The sequence below is a fragment of the Phoca vitulina genome, unplaced genomic scaffold (assembly GCF_004348235.1).
Source record: "Phoca vitulina isolate PV1807 unplaced genomic scaffold, GSC_HSeal_1.0 scaffold2, whole genome shotgun sequence".
Taxonomy (NCBI): Eukaryota; Metazoa; Chordata; class Mammalia; order Carnivora; family Phocidae; genus Phoca; species Phoca vitulina.
Genome location: NW_022589705.1, coordinates 92,347,576 through 92,365,878, shown reverse-complemented (window position 1 = coordinate 92,365,878; position 18,303 = coordinate 92,347,576). Strand labels below are relative to the sequence as shown.

The window sequence follows — 18,303 nt, the reverse complement described above, 5'->3', positions numbered from 1 at the left end:
CCTCCTAGCGCTGACCAACACTCCAGCCCCATGGAAGCAGGTGAGACAGCCTAGGTAGGGTGGGAGGTCCAAAAATGACCTGAGGGCCAGTGGCCTCAGAATCAGCTTGCTTCAGCCCGTGGTGGCAAATGTGGCTGGATACTTATCCAGGGGACCCAATGGCCTTATGCACACTACCCCTACTAGGTTCTAGAACAGCCTTCTGGCTCTGGAAGACTGCCATCTTTGGGTCCATCAGCAAACATTTACTGAGCACCTACTGAGAGCCAGCCCAGCACAGGTCTGCCACAAAAACAAATACCGTGGTCACAGTCTATTAGGGAGACAGACACCTGAACTCATATGTACCCTGGTGCAGCCTAGAGTCAGGTACCTGGGGACAGGAACAACTATTCGCCAAGTCCCTTTTGGTCCTTATTGGAAAAATTAACGCTCACTACAGGAAAATCAGGACGTACAAAGGAAATGTTGCTTTCATAACTCCCTCCACCCAAAGACAACCACCAGTCCCCTCTCCGGACCAGAAGCAGTTAGTTCTGGGGCGCCTGGCTGGCTCAGTCAGTGGAACACGTGACTCTCGATCTCAGGGTTGTGAGTTCAAGCTCCATGTTGAGTGTGAAGACTACTTAAAAATAAAACTTTTAAAAGGGAAAAAAAGAGAAACAGTTCTGACACCCTCAAATGGTGACAATAGCTTAATGGCAAACAGGACTGAAGAGGCCAGAATGAAAGGCAAGCACAAGAAGGGACACCGCATTGCAGTCTAGGGACATGTCATTGGAGGGCACACAGCCCCGGAGTTACTGGCAGGCCACACAGTGTTCCTAAAGATGAACTGGAATCATCTAGAATCCTGTTTCAGAATGCCAGGAAGCATGTAATAGATTCTAGAAAGGTTCTTAGAAAAAAGATTTAAAAAAAAATTTTTTTAAAGATTCCATTTAGAGAGAGAGCACACGCGTGTGAGTGCAAGCAGGGGCAGGGGCAGAGGGAGAGAGGATCTCAAGCAGACTCCACACTGAGCACGGAGCTCGATGCAGGGCTCCGTCTCACGGCCCTGAGATCATGACCTGAGCCAAAATCCGGTTGGACATTTAACTGACGGAGCCACCCAAGCACCCCTACATTGTTTTTTAAAACGGAATTGAAAGGACCTAACTTTGGTTATTTGCAGAATCCATATATTCACACTTGGGGGGCTATGGCAACAGCAGATTCTGGGGGCTCAGTATTTTATTTCTAGATCTGTGTCACAATTTTATTTTCAGTCTGTTTAAAAATACTAATATTCCATTCTTATCAGCAAAGGCAGGCGGGATCCCATGTGCTGACGGGAGAAACAGAGGCATACTGAAACCAAAAGTAAATGCTGGGAAGGATAGCTAGGGTGCTTGGCTCCAGGGCCCCCCCTTTCTACCACATGCACACACGCACCCAGGCGGCCCTCACCGAGCCACACAAGCGCTATTATGCCTCCTTGTGGCAGAGAGGTCCTTCGAGAGCCCCTGGTCCGTGGTAGAGCAGTGGCTGGGCTTGGGCTCTGGAGTCAGATGGCTCCGAGACAGGGGGCCTCAGGCAGGTAATCTCACTTTGTAAAGCCCAGGTGGGGAGAGAAGACCTGCTCACAGGCTGCCAGGGCACGGGTGAGCGCTCACCAGGTGTGGACCAGGTCCGCTCCTCTGCTTGAGTCTCCAGCCACGCTCGGAGGACGGGGCAAGAGGCAGTGGTGTGTGCCCGTGGCCCTACTCCTCCCAGGCACCTTCCCTGCCTCCTCTGGGAGCCTCGGGGCCACACAAGAGGCGGCGGCCCTGCTTCTGGTCAGGGGCAGGACACGAAGAATCCGGCCAGGTTGCCTGGGATGCAGGGGGTCCAGGCCCATGGGGTTCAGGTTCTCCTCTCTGGCTGTTCCCTCAGACCCACTGCTTCGGGACACTGCCCGGCCCAAGCCAGCACCACCGCCACGGCGGACAGAGGAAGCAGAGAGAAACGTCCTGGGCTCAGAGTAAGGAGACCTGCCCCGGGGGCCAGACATCTCACAGGCCTGGAAATGCTTTTTATGTACGGATTTTGTTAACTTCTTCTCCCAGGCAGCAAGGAGCCCCCTCTCTGCCATGCCTTCCCACGCCGGTGGCAATGGCCTGGATGCACCGGCCAGACCCCAGGCTGGGCCCCTACAAAACCAGGAGGGGACTGCAGCTCTGAGGCTGGAGCCCTCAAAGGCCAAGGCGAGGCCGCTAAGAGACAGCTGGGGTAAGAGCAGCTGCGCCTGTGCGTGTGAGTGGGGTGGGTGGGCCCGGGGGCAGGGCCTGGGGCCGGGCTGAGCCGGGGGCCGGGCCCTCGCTCAGGCCAGTGCTCGTTCCTGGAGGATCCAGGGGGGTCCGTGGCTCTGCCCTTCTTCCCGGTCATGAAGGGGTCCTGATGCTCTTGGCTATCGGGGTGCACGCCAGGGCCTCTCCCCACCAGGAGGAAGTACCTGCAGCGCTGGCACCGTGAAGCACCAATTCGCCGGCTCTGGGGCCCCCAGCGGGCCAGGCACCTGGCCGCACCAGGGCAGCACCGGGTAGATGCTCAGGGCGCCGAGCAGCTGGCACGGACGCTGGTGAGTGGGGGCAGCCCCTCCCCAGCCTAAGCTGATCTCGCAGCTCACCTCGTCCCCGACCCTAACTGCTAGAAATGACGTCTCTCAAAGCATCTTGGTCTCTGTACGGATCAAGTCTGAAAGCTTGGGGTCAGGTGCAAGGACCTGCATTAGCGCACCTTAAAGGGCACCCCGCCCCCCGCCGCCCCGTCACAGCCCCTTCCTCCTGGTGCTGCAGAGCGGTAGGGGGAAGACACAGCAGAGGGGCTGGGGGGCAGCAGCGGCCCAGCCGGGGCCTCTCACTCCCCACCCCCACAGCTGAGCCAGTGGCACCTGAAGTGGGCCTGGCGTGTGTGGCGGCGGCGGGCCCTGCGGCTATGGGTGGCTCAGCGACTACAGCAGCAAGAAGGTGACCGCGTCCTTTCCCAGGTACGGGGGTGGCCCCCACCCCCCAGCAGCCCTTCCGAGCTGGGGGCCCTCCTTGTCACCACCCCCCAGGGCCCCTCCATTTTCAGGGGCAGGGTCAGTTCCGTTAGAGAAAACATAGCTTGGGTCCCGATTTAGCTGGCGATCATGCGCTCGGCCCAGTCCCACCCAGCCACTTGGTGTAGGAACGAGGCTTGGCCACAGCATGGCTGCCACTCACACTAGCCCATGTTGGGTATGGGTCCCTAAGTGCCCCCTCCCTTATCTGCCCCACTCTGAGCATAGGTTCCCAGACCTTAAGTCAGATCTGTTCTGAGCCTGTGCATTAGGCCTGGGGCAGAGCTGGCTGGCGGGCAGGCGGGCTGGCTGGGGTGGAGGCGGGGGGGGGGGGGGGGGGGGTCTCCTATTCCCTCTGGGAGAGACGGAACAGGGCACAGGTGTTAGCCTAGCACATACAGCAGACCCAGAAGGGAGCCAAATAGCCTTTCCTTCCTCCTCCCCAATTCCAGGCCTTGGAGAAGTGGCGCCAGCACCTGGCAGCCAGGGGCTGGAAGAGAGGAGCCACCAGCAGCCTGATACCCAAGCCAGGTGGGCATCAGGAACCCGGGAGCAGGCTGGAAGCGGCTCGAGCCCGTGTGTGGTGGACTTGAGGCGGAGCAGGGGACCCAGCTGCAGCTGTGACTTGTTCCCATAGAAAGAAAAACAACACTGAGCCCAGCCTCCCTAAGGAAGGAACCATGCTCCACCCATCAGGGGAGTGCAGCCTGGTGACAGAGGGGCCAGCTCTCTGAGCTCTGAAGGACAATAAAACACGGTCCTTAGTCCTCGCTGCTTCTCTTGCTCAGCGTCTCCTAAGGGCCGCCCCTCTGCCTCGGTCAGCCACCCTGGGAAGGAAGCGGAGAGGGTACAGCTGTGAGTCTGCCCGCCTCTTCTGCCATCAGGCTGCTCTCTGGGCACCTACCCCCACTCTCCTCCTGCTGAGCCAGCGAGGACCAGCAGGCAGGGACCGGGACCAGGACAGGGAACAGCTTCTATGCATCTAGCAGTCACTGGCCACTGGCAGTGGGGCTCGAGGGCTGACTCCTGGGGAGCGCTGCCAGGCAGACCGCTTCGGGAACAGGCCGAGCAGACGGGAGGAGGTAGCTGGCGCTAAGAGGTCCCATCTAAAAAACTAAGCCAGGAAGAAGTCAGTCCTGCTCAGTTGAGCCTTAGCTTTGCCCTTGACAGTAACAGGCAGGGTATCCTTCCATGGCCAGGCGGAAAAAAGGGCAGGCCAAGGGCTTCACCAAGTATAAGGGTTCAGATGCCTTTAACCTCTACAAGGCACTTTCCCTCTTGAACCACCAGAATACAGAAAAGCAGCACAGTAGAAAAGTGAAAGCCCAGCTGGCTCTCAGGCAGCCGGGGGCAAGAAATGCTTGCCTTATCGGGTTTCAGGCCAAGGCCTGTCCGGAGGCCTGGCGGGTGGCCTGCCAAGCAGGTGGGCAGGGTAGGGGTCTGCCCCTCCAGCCACAAGCAGGACCACCTCCGAGGTGAGCGGGGGCGGGGGGGGCCCTCCGCTCGGCCGGTCTCTTCGGCAGCGCCGCAAGTGCCTGCCACCCAGGTTCACTGCTGTCCCCGCAGGTCCGAAGTGCAAGGTCCCAGGAACTGCCCTGGTTCAGGGGCTCGGTCAGCAACAACCACCCCCTCTTCTTCTCAGGGAGGATGTTGTTCCACCCACGAGGTCCTCTGTGGAGGGAGGTGCTCCTCATATAGGGCACAGACTCTAGGCTGAGCAAGGAAGACCAGGCTCCCTCGAGGGGCTGGCTCCGGTCCAGCCAGAGTGTCTAGCTGCCATCACCACGTGAGGAGTGGAGGCCGGGGCTTGGGGAGAGATGGAAGAGAGGAGGGGTCCCCAGGAAAACCAGGACTGGGGAGGAGGAAGGCAGGACACCAGTGGGCTCAAGCCAAGGACACGAGGACGCAGGATCATAGAGCCTCTGCCCCTTGCTCTGGCGTGGGCCTGTTGAGAAGTTCAAATGTATCTTCCACCACCTGCCAGAGGCAGTTGTCCAGCGGAAACTCATTGTCCACCAAGTTGACCAGGAAATAGTTGTCGTGGATGTACTGGATGATCATGCGGGACGGAGACTCCTCCTCATACAGCTTGCCCCACTGCTCGATCCACAGGGCGAAGGCTTCATCCTGCACCCACACAGACAGGCGGGCAAGGTGAACAGAGCTGCCCTTAGGTCAGGGCTCCATGCTAAGCGCCCCCAGGGCCTCTAAGCTGCTCAACAGGACATTTCCAGAAATAGAGTAAGGCCCACTGCCAAAGTCGCCTCCCATCCCCCAGGCCAGAAATCAACACCCTGAGTCAGAATCAGAGCACAGCCGGAAGGCGGCACCCCCCCCCAGCCCTGGGGGTGTGGCCCCCATGACACCGCCTGCCTAAGGTTTGCAGGGTGAGCAGGGCAGACCCGCTCCTGGGCTCCTGGACCCCTTACCTTCCAGAACATGAAGCTGACAGGATCGACCACCGTAGGCTGGATGATCTCTCGCCCAGGGAAGATGCCCCAAGTGACTGCATTGGGCTGCAGCTCAGGGGCATTAGTGATGTTTTCACCCTGAGGGCAGATGGGCGGGGGTGGGGGAGTGGGGTCAGAGCAGACCTGGGCCTAGACACTGCAGTCCTTTTCTTGCCTGGGAACTCACAGGGGTGGGGTGGGGAGTGGAGCAGGCTTTGCTCCATCCCCTCCACCTGCCCCTCCTAGCCCGGCAGCTCCTAGAACGGCCGGGGGGCTGGGCACTTCCTTCCTCCTCCCCGTGCTCCAAGCTCCACACCCCCCGCATCACATCCCCCACATCCGGTGGCTCCTGCTCACTCCTGCAGGGTCACTCTAGGATCTGTGGATCTGTTGCCGTATCTGCCCAGCCAGGCCGCTCTTTGCTACTCAGATTGCCACAGGGGGCTCTGATTCTAGTCTCCCTGGTCCCATTATCCACATCCCTGTCCACCGTGACCCGTCTATGACAAAACATGGAGCCAAGCCACTGCTGCTCAGAAAGGCTCCCTCTCGCCTTCAGGGGAAAACCAAATTCCCAGCAGGACAGTCAGTACTTCTAGCCTTACTCTGAACCCACTCAGCAGTCCCTGAAGGCTGCGCAGACAATGCCTTTGCACAACCTCCTCCCCTTCCCTGTGAAGCCTTCTCCTTGTGCTCAAAGATTCCAACCACATGGGACCCCTCCAAGCCTTCCCTGACCTCTCAGATTAGACATCCCTCCCCTGGGTTCCCAGCATCCTATACTGAACCTTACTGTTAAAAACGCAACCAGATGTGTAATTACCCACAGACTGGGCCCCCTCCCTAGACCAGGGGCCCTCTGAGCTGAGGGCAGGGGCCTGGCTCTGGGTATACGTTTCCACCATGCCTGGCCCAGGCTAGGTGCTCAGCGCTCGCCGAGGGGAGGAGTAAACCCAGTGCCTTCAGTTCCGGGACTCTGGGCCTGCTGAGCGCCGTCTAAAGCCCGGAAGCCAGCCTACCTTGACGTCCACGATGTGGTAATTAACCCGGAGCTCATACTTCTTCAGCACCTGCAGAAGCGCCCCCACCGTCTCTCGGGAAGTGAAGAACTCCAGGTAGGCCTGTGGCAGGGGGAGAGGCACGCCACATCAAGCCCAGTCCTTGAGCCCTGCTCCGTGTGCACCGTGACTCTGGACGCTGGCCCTCCGGACCACCCCGGGGAGGCGCCCACGCAGACACGCGTGGCAGGACTTGAGACACTGGGGCTAGTGTGGCCACGTGGATTGAATCATGAACTGAGAGCGGGCGAATGCAAGCAAGGGGGAGGGGAGCAGGTACGTGGGATTTCTTGGTCTGGACAGGTCTGAGGGGCATCTGCCACCCTTCTCCCAACCAGGGAAGGCCCCATGGAGAGGCCACTTCAGAAGCCGGACGGGAGGCCCCGTTTGGTAAGCTGAGACACGGGAGCGAGGCCTGACACATCCCGGCCTCCCCACTCACTGGAGGCTAACACGGACACCGAGGGCTTCTCGAGCACCAACTGCCTGTCAGGGATGAGGCCGGGTTCATAGCCTGCAGGGGGAGCACTATTACCCCCATCTCACAGATGAGGAAACTAAGTCCGGAGAAGTTGAGCAACCTGGCTGCACTGAAGATAAACAGCAGAGCTGGGACTCAAACCCAGGTCTTTCAAACTCCAGAGCGCCCGGGCTACGGTTCCAGAATGTCGTTTTAACTCCAGCAGCCCTAGGAGAAAGGTGTCAACTCGGGACACCAATTACAGTTCCATTTAGTGAATGCTTCCTACGTTCTTCCCACATGCCAAGCATTTCGGCCCCAGAACGTGATGGGATCTATCCCCATTTTACAGAAGAGACAGCTGAGGCTCAGAGCAGTCAAGAAACCTGCATACCCAGGTCTGACTAAAAACGTGAGCTCCTGTCCGCTCTGATCCTCTGCCCCTCACAATAAACAGACCCCGGGGAGGGAGGCTTCTCTGTCCCCATCTCTGGGGAACCCCTGGGGGCCGGCCGAGGTGGAACAGTCCTGTATGTCCCTGCCGCACCTTCTGGAAGACATAGCCCCCACTGGGGCCCCAGCCCACAATGGGGTCGGAGGATGGTTTCCCATTGATGTTGGGCTGGGAGTTGATGGTGAGGATGCCCTGCCGGTTCACTCGCAGCAGCTCCTCCTTCATCAGGCTGGTCTCGGCCGCCAGGGGCTCATCATTCCAAGGTAGGCAAGTCACCTGGGGGAGAGGGTGAGCCGGGCTGGGGCCATGATCACACCGGACACCCTGGGCTCCCCCCCTCTCGCGGGCTCCACCTGTGCGTCTGTCCGCCCTTCTAGGCGCCCCAGGTGGGGACTTCCCAACTCACCCTCCCTTTTGCTGAGGTGCCACATTCAGACAGAGAGAGGGGAGGCTTGGGTGGGGGCGGGGGCAGTGTGAGTCACAGCCCCGAGGTCTGGCCCACAGGGAGACAGGGCGGGGGATATAACCGGGGATCCCACCCCAGCATTACTCACCTTGTGACCATGTTGGTTGGGCTCTCCTGAGAGGTAGCAGGCAAAGACTTCAAAGACACTTTCTTCACTGGTCAGCTCCTCCCCCCACATCTTCAGTAGCTCTTCCCTTGGGGACTTACTCTTCAGGTAGAAGAGGTAGTAGTCCTTCAGCTCCCCGAAGGCTGGAGAGGAGGAATTGCCCCTGGCAGAGGAGGTGCCCAGAGGGCAAGGCATACTCCTGACCTGGGGCTCCTGACAGAGGGACAGTTGCACCCACCCGCCCAGGGGACATTCCTGTGAATCCTGTCCCACACCGCTCCCCAAAAAGCAAGCCAATAAGCAGGCAAATTCCCTCTGCCTCCCTCCCAAGAAACAGGATACACTTGCAATGGGTTGCCTGCAGGTGCCCACCAGCGGCCGTTGGGGAACTCATCCCACTCCTGTGTGCGGTAGATGTAACTCTTTGGTCTGGAGGCCCAGAAGATGGGACGCACATCTTCCTCCCGGCGCTTGGGGTGGGCACTGACAGCCCAGGGCAGGGGACGCCTGGGTGAGAATGGAGACAGAATGAGTAAGGGATTGGCTAGAGGAAGCAGGAAGGGGTGGGGACACCACTCAGCCTGACCTCTCTGATCTGACTGTGCATGGAGTTCCCACTGAGACAGAACCCTAGGTGTACGGCTCGCCATGGCAGACATCCCTCTGTGCCGCCGTGGTGGCTAGCACTGCTGGGGCAGGCTCATTCTGTGACCTCTCTCTGACTTTCCTGCCTATCTGACTTTCCTCTGTGCCTCCCAGGCCCAAATTCGGGGCCAGTGGCTTCACCTGGGGTCCTCAATCCACATGCCCAGACGCTTCAGCACCTCTGTGGTGGCCATCTCACGGTTGAGGGTATAGAAATGGAGGCCTGGCACCAAGCCACTGGTCAGAAGTTCCTGGCACAGGCTCACGGCCTGCTCAATGCCATAGTTTCGGATGGCAGCGTCATTGTCTCTGATTGGCTCAATCACGTCCTTGATCTGCTGCGGTACGTCCAGCTTGGACAGTCTCACGAGCTGCCGAAGGGAGTGGTAGCCCTGTACAAGACACGGGGCTGTGGGGGGCCATCTCCCAGCCCGACTCTCCCCTGAAATACTTACCGCCCTTTCCCTCCCCACCAGGCCTCCTGGCCAACGGTAGGGTGACACAGGGTGACTCGGGAGAGTCAGTCCAGATTGTAGGAGTACCCCCGCCTTGTCCTGCTTCTTCCGCTCAGTACAGCAGCTGCCTACAGCATTCCTGCCCTCAGGCTGAGCTAGCCCTTCCGCCCCTAGGTGTATTTATTGATAACCCAGTGGGCATCAAGGCCAGTGGCTCCCAAGCCGCACTGATCATCAGCACCACCTGTAAAATTTAATAAGTAATATGCAAGTTCCCAGGCCCCACCTCAGACCTATTAAATCAGAACCTCCAGACAGGGGATCTGAAAATCTATCTTTCAAAAAAGTTTTTCAAATGATTTTGATGACAGTCAAGTTTGGAAAACATTGATTTTACCAAGATTTATAATGAGAGTTATAATCCCTTTTAGGGACACTTAGCAGCCCCTCCAATAGACACTATTGCTGTTTTGGAGGCAGGGAGGTGGATTAGAGGTGACCAAAGTGGGGTGGCATGTTGCAAGGACTGGAGCATCTGTCTGAAGGGAAATCTACTGAGCATCAGAGATTGGCATTTCACCCCAGGGCCCTGGCCTGTGCTAGGAGGGGGATGGAGGGAGTCCACGGCCCTCCTGGGACCCTCACCTGAATAGGAAAGATTCCGGGTAGGATGGGGCAGGTTATGCCTATCTCGCTGCAAGCCTTAACAAAGTGGAAGAATGTGTCAGCCTCAAAGAAAAGCTGGGTGATGATGAAGTCGGCTCCTGCGGATACCTTCTCCTTCAAGTACTTCAGGTCAGCCTCAAAGCTCCCTGCGTCGGGGTGGCCTTTGGGGTAACCTGCCGACAGGGATGACAGTAGGGAGAGGCTGGCTCCCACGTGCTCAAGGTGAGTGAGGAAGAGACCAGAAAGCTGGGAGCCGAGAGCTCTCTGTCTCAGAGGTTCTGGGCTTGTCCCTTGCAATACCACAGCACAGACAGGCCGAGACGGTGAGTGGCTGCGCTTCTCGCTCTGGACATGACCCTTGGTGAGAGGTGGCCTAGGGCCACCTGCCCAAGAGCTGGGGGGATGGCACCAAACTCCCCATGCCGTCCTGCCTCAGGTCCATGGCAAGCAGCCGGGCAAATCTGGCCGGCACGCTATGGCCACAGAAAAGAGAAAATGTCGCCTTTAGCGCGGGTCTGGCAGCACCTGGGCTCCTGCGCTGGAGTCTGGGCACTGGATTCAAACCTGTACTTTTAATTTAACATGAAAATTATTCAGGGATCCAAGAGAGTGGACATTAGAAACCACGTTACCCAGGGAAGAACTGAAGAAAGTGGGGATGTTTCCCCTGAAGGGGAGAATGGAGAGAACACCGGAACTACTTTCAAAAGCCCAAAGGTCTGTCGCAGAGGAAAAGGGATTCACCTTCATTAATTCCTTACTAGTCCTAGTCTGTGTTGCTTCTGATGACAGAGCCAGGATCGGTCCCAGAGAGCTGCCTAACACTGGAACGAGCAGCCCCACCAAGTAACAAGCTCCTGGAGACCTCGAGCCGGGGAGGCCGAGGATGGGATTCCAGAACTGCTTGGAAGGCAGGACCACACATCACGTGAGCTCCTTACTAGCTCGGGTAAGTAATCCTATGACTGCTTCCTTCCCTGAGCGACTGAACTCACAGGCAGCCGTGTTTGGTGTTTGCAAAGGACGACTGTAGGCCTTCAGGAAGCTATAGGAGAGCACTAGCTTCCTGAGCCTAAGCCCTGGGCAGGACGCTGAGCCGGGCTGCTGGAGAGCCAAGCTGCTTTGCTGTGATAAGGCCCTTCTGTTCTGCAGAAACGCCAAGTCATCAAAAATGAATATAAAAATTCTTGTCTCAGGGGGCAAAGGGGTAGGACTGAGCACCACGATTTCACTTTCAATAACAAAGCTATTTTTCCAGCAGGAATTTCAAAAACAAGGAGGTTTTAATAGCTGAAACTATAGCTCTAAATCCTCAGTATCACCAAACACATGTAGCATTTGCTTACATTTAGATTTTGCCCTGTTTACTATGTTTTGTCACAGCCAACGTGTTTCTCAACCCCAATCATCCTGCTCATCCACTTTATGACAGGCAAAGCCCCAGACCCCTCGGCACCTACAAGCTCACAGCTTAGCCAGTCTCCATGCACGACCACCTAATGCCTACTGCACATGTGCACGTTCCCCATTTACTGACCAAATGGTGGCCCGTGTAAGCAGTGAATGCTTGAACAGGGGGAAATGCTCACTATGTTCCTAACTCATCAGGGCCTCCCAGACTCCCCTAGATGCCCCTGTTGACTGTGAAGAGTGGATATGCACATGAGGGCCTGGGACTAAGTTCAAAGCCACCGGGAACAACTAACTTCCTTGAGGCCACATGGGTTAGTTTTTTAAATTCACGTCACTTTGATATACTACTCCAGAACATAGCCTGTTTGTTCTAATATAAAAATTAATGTAAAAATGATAGGATTCTCCCCCAAAAATTTTGAGAAAAACTGTCATGCTGAGATGGTGTGTCAACTTAATCCCTGGACTTCTTGCATCCCTGGCACATGCTGCCTCACCATACCCAAGCCCCGGCTCGAGAAGCTGAGGCCCAATCTCAGCGAGTGGGGGTAAGAGGGAAGGCCACCTCATCCATTTCGAGGAGGTGAACCTTGCCTCTTGGCTGTAGCCCGTGGAACTGGAGCTGAGCCGATCCAATGCTCTCTCCTGAGAATTTGGACTGACTCATACCTGTCAGTCTGTCTGGACTATTGGCTGGAAGAGGCCACGTGCACTCAGGAGCAGGCGGCTGGTCCTGTGTGTGCAAAAGTGTACATATCAGGGCTACTGGAAGTGTGGAGCACGTGTGCAGTGGGAGGCAGAGATGGGGGGGACTCTGTGGCTCCAGACAGAAGGAGGGAGGCCTTAGTGTCTCACTGCTTCTGGGTCCAGGGCCTCGTGAGGTCAGGTACCATTTTCTGACAGGGGTTCTGAAATCCCCTGGCCTCCCACCCCCAGTCTTAACAAACGTCCCTTTTTTGTTTTAAGAAGAAGAATAGGGCTGGGAAGCAAGCTAAGAGCACGAAAAGGCAGAGGGATAAAAACTTAAGGGCTGGCGGCAGCCTGCCAGGGGCGGGTGACAGAATGAGAGCGAGGGCATTGTGTGATGAGCCTCTGAGCCGCCCGCCCCTGCGCCTGGGGTCACCGGGTCCCGAACTGAACGCCGGCGGGCCTTCTGTGCCTCTCTGCGCGTGTCACGTCTTCCCTTCCCTGTCCCCCGAGAAGGCCCAGCCACTCACCTGCCACACAGATGTCGAAGTAGTCCCCGAACTCCCTTCGGATGTGCCTCACCAAGTCTGCCGCATAGCTGAAGCCTCCCTCCTCCTCTTCCCACTGGTCACCCACGGGGTCTGCAGGGGTGACAGAGGCCACGGGCACTGGGTCTCACCCACGCTCCAGACGGCCTTTGTGCTCCTTCTCCCTACCCCACACCCGGAGCGGCGGCCTCCTCTCCAAGTGTGTGTCTGCTCCTCCCAGCGTGGCACTTGGCAAATGGCGGCCGGGAAGACAGCGGCCGCCCAGTCAAGCACGTACCGAGCCCCGACTCCGCGGGCAGTGTGCTGGCCGCACTAAGCAGGGGACAGCTGCTGCTCTGGGGTTAGTCTGGAGCATGAGACCCCTTCCCTACCCAGATCTGGGGGTGCTCAGGCACCCTCACCCAACCCCACTGCTCACTCTCCCACCCTCTTGGAGCCCTTGCCTCCCGGGAGAATTTTCTACTCAACTCAAGCGAGTCCTTGTGGGGAGCGCGAGGCCACAGAATCCCACCCAACCCGTCCCTCTTCCCACACTCGGGGGCGTGATGACAACAGGTGCCAGAGGCATGAGGAGCTGTCTCACCCCTGGGATCAATGCCAGAACTGCGCTCTTTGACTGGGCCCAGAGCTGGGCACGGCCAGCAATCGATGAAGCTGTGAGTAGCCAGGGCAGAGGGTTATCAGGCAGGGCCGCGTTCCTGACTGAACTCCTACGCTGAGGTCAAGAGGTCAAGAAGTGGCCCCATCTGTGTGGTACCGACAGTGCTCACTCCCCACCACCCGCCTGACCCTACTGGCCGGGAGGGCACGCTTAGCGTGCCCAGTGTGGGGCCCGGAGAAACGTAAAGGACCGTTCCGGGGACAGAAGAGGCCTTCGAGGAAGCAAGATCCCAGAGAGTAGAGGGCTGCCTCCACACCTCCCCTCAGCGCCAAGATGTTCTTCAGGCCCAGCCGCTTGGCCTTGTGCAGGTAGCCTGTGATCTGTTCCTGGCTCTGACAGCAGCACGTCATGTGCAGGATGGTCTCCAGGCCACAGTAGTTCACGGCGGTGCTGGCAATCATCATGGAAGAGGTCTCCTTGTCTGAGCCGGGGTCCCCTGCTGGGTGCCAGGTCACATCTATGAAGAGGGGGCCACCTGCCCCCATCCGATCAAACCTGTAGGTAATTGCTTTCTGAAGAGGGGCTCCTGAGAGCACACCGCCCTTCACCACCTTCCCATGGGCTTTGGGAGGTAGGGAGACATCACGGGCAGGTCGTAACCAGACGACCTATATTCATATCTGGACTCTGCTACTTATTAGCTGTGTGACCTTGGGAAAACTACTTAATCTGTCTGAGCCTCAGTTTTCTCATTTCAAAAACATGCCAGAAAACAGTACCTACTTCGTAATAACGACACTATGAAAATATTCCGATAGATGGCTCCACACACTGAACACTCAATCAATGTGAGCTCCTGTTACGATGATGATTTTTTTTTTAAGGATTTTATTTGAGAAAAAGAGAGAGAGAGAGAATGAAGGGGGGTGGAGGAACAGAGGGAGAGGGAGAAGCAGACTCCCCGCTGAGCGTGACCTGAGATCATGACCTGGGCCGATTGCAGACACTTAACAGACTGAGCACCCCCAGGCACCCCGACGATGATTATTGCCGAGATAACTGATATCAACAACGCAACCGTTTAGTGAGACGGCAGCCCTGCAGCCTTTTCAAAGTGCTTGCACGTGTATTATCTCGGGTGAGTTAAGACATTTCGACAGTCAAAGGTACAGGGAACTCTCAGAGTGGCAAGCAGAGGCTCACTCTAGGAAGAGGGAAAAAAGGTTCAGCAGACACAAGTTTCTTTCATGCTACACCCCTCCCCCCATCGTGGTGCCAGCCAGCAGGCTTCTAGAACACAGCCACGGTTCCTGAACGAGCCTCAAGAGCCATAGGTATGCACACGCGCCTGTCTGACCAGCTCTAACATGGTATTAAACACCCTTGGGCCGGGGTGCCTGGGTGGCTCAGTCAGTTGGGCGTCTGCCTTCGGCTCAGGTCCCAGGGTCCTGCAGTCAAGCCCCACATGGGGCTCCCTGCTCAACGGAGAGTCTGCTTCTCCCTCTCCCTCAGCTGCTCCCCTTGCTTGTGCTCCCTCTCTGTCAAATAAGTAAAATCCTCAAAAAAAAAAAAAAAAATAAACATACTTGTGCCTTTAAACTTCAAAACTTGGGCGCCTGGGTGGCTCAGTTGGTTAAGCGACTGCCTTCGGCTCAGGTCATGATCCTGGAGACCCAGGATCGAGTCCCGCATCGGGCTCCCTGCTCAGCAGGGAGTCTGTTTCTCCCTCTGACCCTCCCCCCTCTCATGTGCTCTCTCTCTCTCTCATTCTCTCTCTCAAATAAATAAATAAATAAATAAATCTTTAAACTTCAAAACTTTCAGAGCAACACATGAAAAATGCAAACGGTAACATGCATAAACTTAAAAAAAAAGGAACCGCAATTCATAAGGCGCTAACGTTAATTCGTTTGGCATTTCTAGATTTTGAGAGGCATTTAAGTTGAATTCCTAACTTACTGAAATGTTCTCCAAGCCACTGCTTTAATGACTTCCTAAACTGTATTCATGCACCAGCCCCAAGTTCTGCCAAAGAATGCAGTCTGAGAGAATCAACATTTTTAACCCCTTGAAGAATGTGTCTAAAAATTCCAGATGCGGGGCGCCTGGGTGGCTCAGTCAGTTAAGCGTCTGCCTCCTGCTCAGGTCATGATCCTGGGGTCTGGGATCGAGCCCTGCATAAAGTCTGCTTCTCCCTCTCCCTGCCTCCCTGTCCCTCTCCCTGCCTCCCGCTCATGCTCTCTCTCTCTCTCAAATAAATAAAATCTTTAAAGAAAAAATCCCAGATGCTTATAGGGACTTTTGCTGACAGCCGAGAAGCTGCAGCTCCAGTGGTCTACCCTGCTCTTTTCCATCCCCTCTGGCTGCCTTTTCCTGCCAGGTCAGAGTGTGGCCCTGCAGCAGGGCTGCGGCTTTGCCTTCCCCCCGGGGGGGCCCCCTCATTCCGACTCCACTCCCCAACTACATCAACTCACCTTGAGATGAGATTGACAGCTCCCTCAGCCGTCCGAGGAGGGAAGAATTCCAGGGAGAACCACTTGTCACCAGATTCCATCCTTCGCCTCATCTTCTCCCTGAGTCTGTCGTGGCGCTCGGGGTCTAGCCCGGGCGTGGAACATCTCGAACTCTCCTTGGAGCTCTCGCTGCCGCTGCTGCTGCCCTCTGAGCGGGGAGGGGGGCCGCCATCCCCTCTGGGTTCGTTCACCATGGCCGGGTTCCTGCTGCACGGAGTGGGGGCAGGAGCGTCAGAGGGTAGGCAGCCAAGTCCCAGAGTGGCAGGGTCAAGTGAGATGCAGCATTTCCAGCAGGAAGAAGGCCAGGGAGGGTAAGGGTGATAATGCCCCCACCCAGTGGCTCCACATACCACAGCTGTGACTGTCTATGCCCTCCACAGCCCCTGGCTCCAAATAAACCAGCCCCACCCGGCACAGAAACATGCTCCTTCAGCCCAGGGATCCTCAGTGACAGCTACCTGATGGAGGGTGGCACTGAGAACCTCACCCTGCCGGCCTCCAAAGCCCACATTCCTAGGGAGGGGCTGCGGGGTCTGGCTGGGAGAACCTTGGGTGTTGGATGGTCCATCTCTGCCAGCTGGGACCCAGAGTGGGTGGGGAAGAAATAAGAGGAAACTTCCCCAATGAGTGTGTTCCTCTGGGCGGAGGCAGCTGTGACAAGGGAACAGCCCAGAGCTAGACTAGCTGGGGCCCTGCGCAAGGGGGCGGGGGCAAGGCTTCCAGGCGAGAGGGAGGGCTGAGGCTCTAGTTGCAGAAGCCGGATGGAAGGAGGGCGATGTTGATTGGAGACTGCAGGGGTTGGTGGATAGGAGGCCAACAGACGTTCAGGGTCACTGGATTACTCTCCAAAGAAGGCAGAGCCCAGCCTGGCCCTGCCTGGAACATCTCCTGTTACTTGAAACAGTCTGTCTGCATGCAGGATGGAAAGAGTGTGGGCATGACAGAGCAGCCAGATTTCTCCTGAGTTCGTGCTACTCCGAAAAAGACCCTGTCGTGGGTTCGAACTTGACATTGGCTGGGTTCCACAAGTAACCGGACCCAAATTCAATTAAGGGCATGAATTCATGTCCTACTCAGAACAAAAGCTGTCCCATCTGTGCCTGCCTTCCAGGCTGTTCTCCTTACACCCAGCACCCAAGTCAGTTAATTACAGTGACTGCACAGCCACCACATACGAAGCCCTGAGCCATGGCAACCACAGGCAGGCCAGCAGAGGGCACGGCGTCATTGGCCAGTTTGGTGGGGAAAACAAGACAAATACTTAAAAACAGGACAGAACACAACTCTTATACAGCAACGTGCAAACACCCATTTTTAGTAGTGAAAATCCAATGTGTGGTGACATGGGGCATCAGAGGAACAACCAGGCCAAGTTCATTCCTTTCAGGGAACAGCCACAGCTAAACCGGTGTTCTTAACTATTTTGGGGTCCTAGACTCCTGAGAAATTGATGAACTCCACTGCTCCTCTCCCCTGAAACGCACACAACACAAGCTTGAACTCCAAAGTCAAGGAGTCAAGACCAAAGTAAAAAAAAAAAAAAAAAAAAAATTTTGTACCAATGACTCTTCTTCCTTGGGATGCCCACTTTGAGCCTGACCTAAAACTCCAGCTCCTCAGGAGGGATGGCCATCAGGAGTAAGGAGAGGGAGAATATCAAGATCAACCTAGCTGACCTTTCTCCTGAATTCAAGAGAGTGGCTCATTGATTGTCTGCTGGAACAAAACCAAGAGAAGGGGAGGAAGCAGAACTACCTGCTCTTTCGTTTTACTCAAAAAAGACTTAACTGCATTCCTAGTAAGTGCCAAATACGTGCCTTTCTTCAACCTCATTTCTCGCAGCACTTCTTACCCATCTTAAGCCGGACTCTCACAGCACCATAGGGTTGTAATTGTGGATTCACAGTTCTGTCTCCTCTCCAACCCCCCAGTTCCCTGAGACCAGGGCCCCATATCCTGCCTGTGGCATCCCCCATGCCCGGCGCAGTCCGTGATCACAACCAGCACTCAGTGAGCGCCAACGGGTCAAGCGCTGTCACTCTGTTCTCAAAATAACCCTCTGCCATCTCCTGACCGCTTGCTTTCTCTGTGCCAAGCACCGTGGCACGAATACGAAACCCACCCCGCCCAGAAGGGCCAGGGTGGACACCTGGGCGCAGCCCGCTGCACTGGCGCCGGAGACCGCGCCGGCGGCCTACAGTGCTACAGCTGGGAGGCAGGTTTAAAAGGCCGGAGCCGGAAAGACGCCTCCGGCACCCGGCTCGGCACCCGTCTCGACACCCGGCTCGAAGACCACGAATCGAGTCACCGGGTCACTGGGTCAAGGTGGGGGCGGGGACGCGGGCCCAGACCCGGTCCCAAGGGGCTGGGTCTCCACCCCCGTCTCAGGGCCGCCTCCTCCCCCGGTGTCCCCTCCGTCCAGGCAGGCCGGGGGCTGAAAGTGAGTTTTCCCTTCAGGGCTGGAGGTCCCTGGGGGTCGCAGCCCCTGGAGGTTACACCCGCTCCCCGGAGGGCTCGCGCAGAGGGGCGGGCCGCCCTCCCTCGCTCTCCGCCCCCGGGTGGGTGGGCTCCACTTCCCGGATATCCCTCCCTGGGGAACCCCACACCCCGCCTCCACTCACCCTGCCGTCGCGGGTGACTCAGAGCGCGCGCGGCCGCAGCAGCTGCTTGACCGGCGTGTGGGCGCGTGCGGGGGGGCGGGGCGCGGCGCAGGTGTCAGG

At 57.1% G+C, this 18,303-nt stretch overlaps 2 protein-coding genes across 5 annotated transcripts in view; one reads left to right on the top strand and one right to left on the bottom strand.

The window, feature by feature from the left end:
* Positions 1-3,667, top strand: part of CUNH1orf167 (chromosome unknown C1orf167 homolog) — an 18,297-nt gene extending 14,630 nt beyond the window's left edge. The window contains exons 17-21 of the mRNA XM_032415182.1: positions 1,915-2,002; positions 2,464-2,603; positions 2,690-2,987; positions 3,094-3,100; positions 3,487-3,667. Of these exons, the coding sequence (XP_032271073.1) occupies positions 1,915-2,002; positions 2,464-2,603; positions 2,690-2,987; positions 3,094-3,100; positions 3,487-3,654 (701 nt within the window). The 3' untranslated portion in view covers positions 3,655-3,667. The remainder of the gene's footprint in view (positions 1-1,914; positions 2,003-2,463; positions 2,604-2,689; positions 2,988-3,093; positions 3,101-3,486) is intronic.
* On the bottom strand, positions 3,527-18,303 carry MTHFR (methylenetetrahydrofolate reductase). 4 transcript variants are annotated; one of them, XM_032393496.1, is made up of 12 exons: positions 18,205-18,303; positions 15,545-15,790; positions 13,387-13,625; positions 12,452-12,562; positions 9,801-9,994; positions 8,842-9,092; positions 8,428-8,562; positions 8,038-8,218; positions 7,577-7,759; positions 6,531-6,632; positions 5,491-5,610; positions 3,527-5,188 (listed from the first exon to the last, which is right to left on the bottom strand). In XM_032393496.1, exons 2-12 carry the CDS (start codon positions 15,775-15,777, stop codon positions 4,973-4,975), a joined length of 1,965 nt encoding a protein of 654 aa, XP_032249387.1. In that variant the 5' UTR covers positions 15,778-15,790; positions 18,205-18,303; the 3' UTR covers positions 3,527-4,972. The 4 variants fall into 4 exon arrangements, with proteins under 4 accessions (XP_032249387.1, XP_032249393.1, XP_032249382.1 ...); XM_032393502.1 differs by having other exon boundaries at positions 15,545-15,787; XM_032393491.1 differs by lacking the exon at positions 18,205-18,303 and adding an exon at positions 16,042-16,151.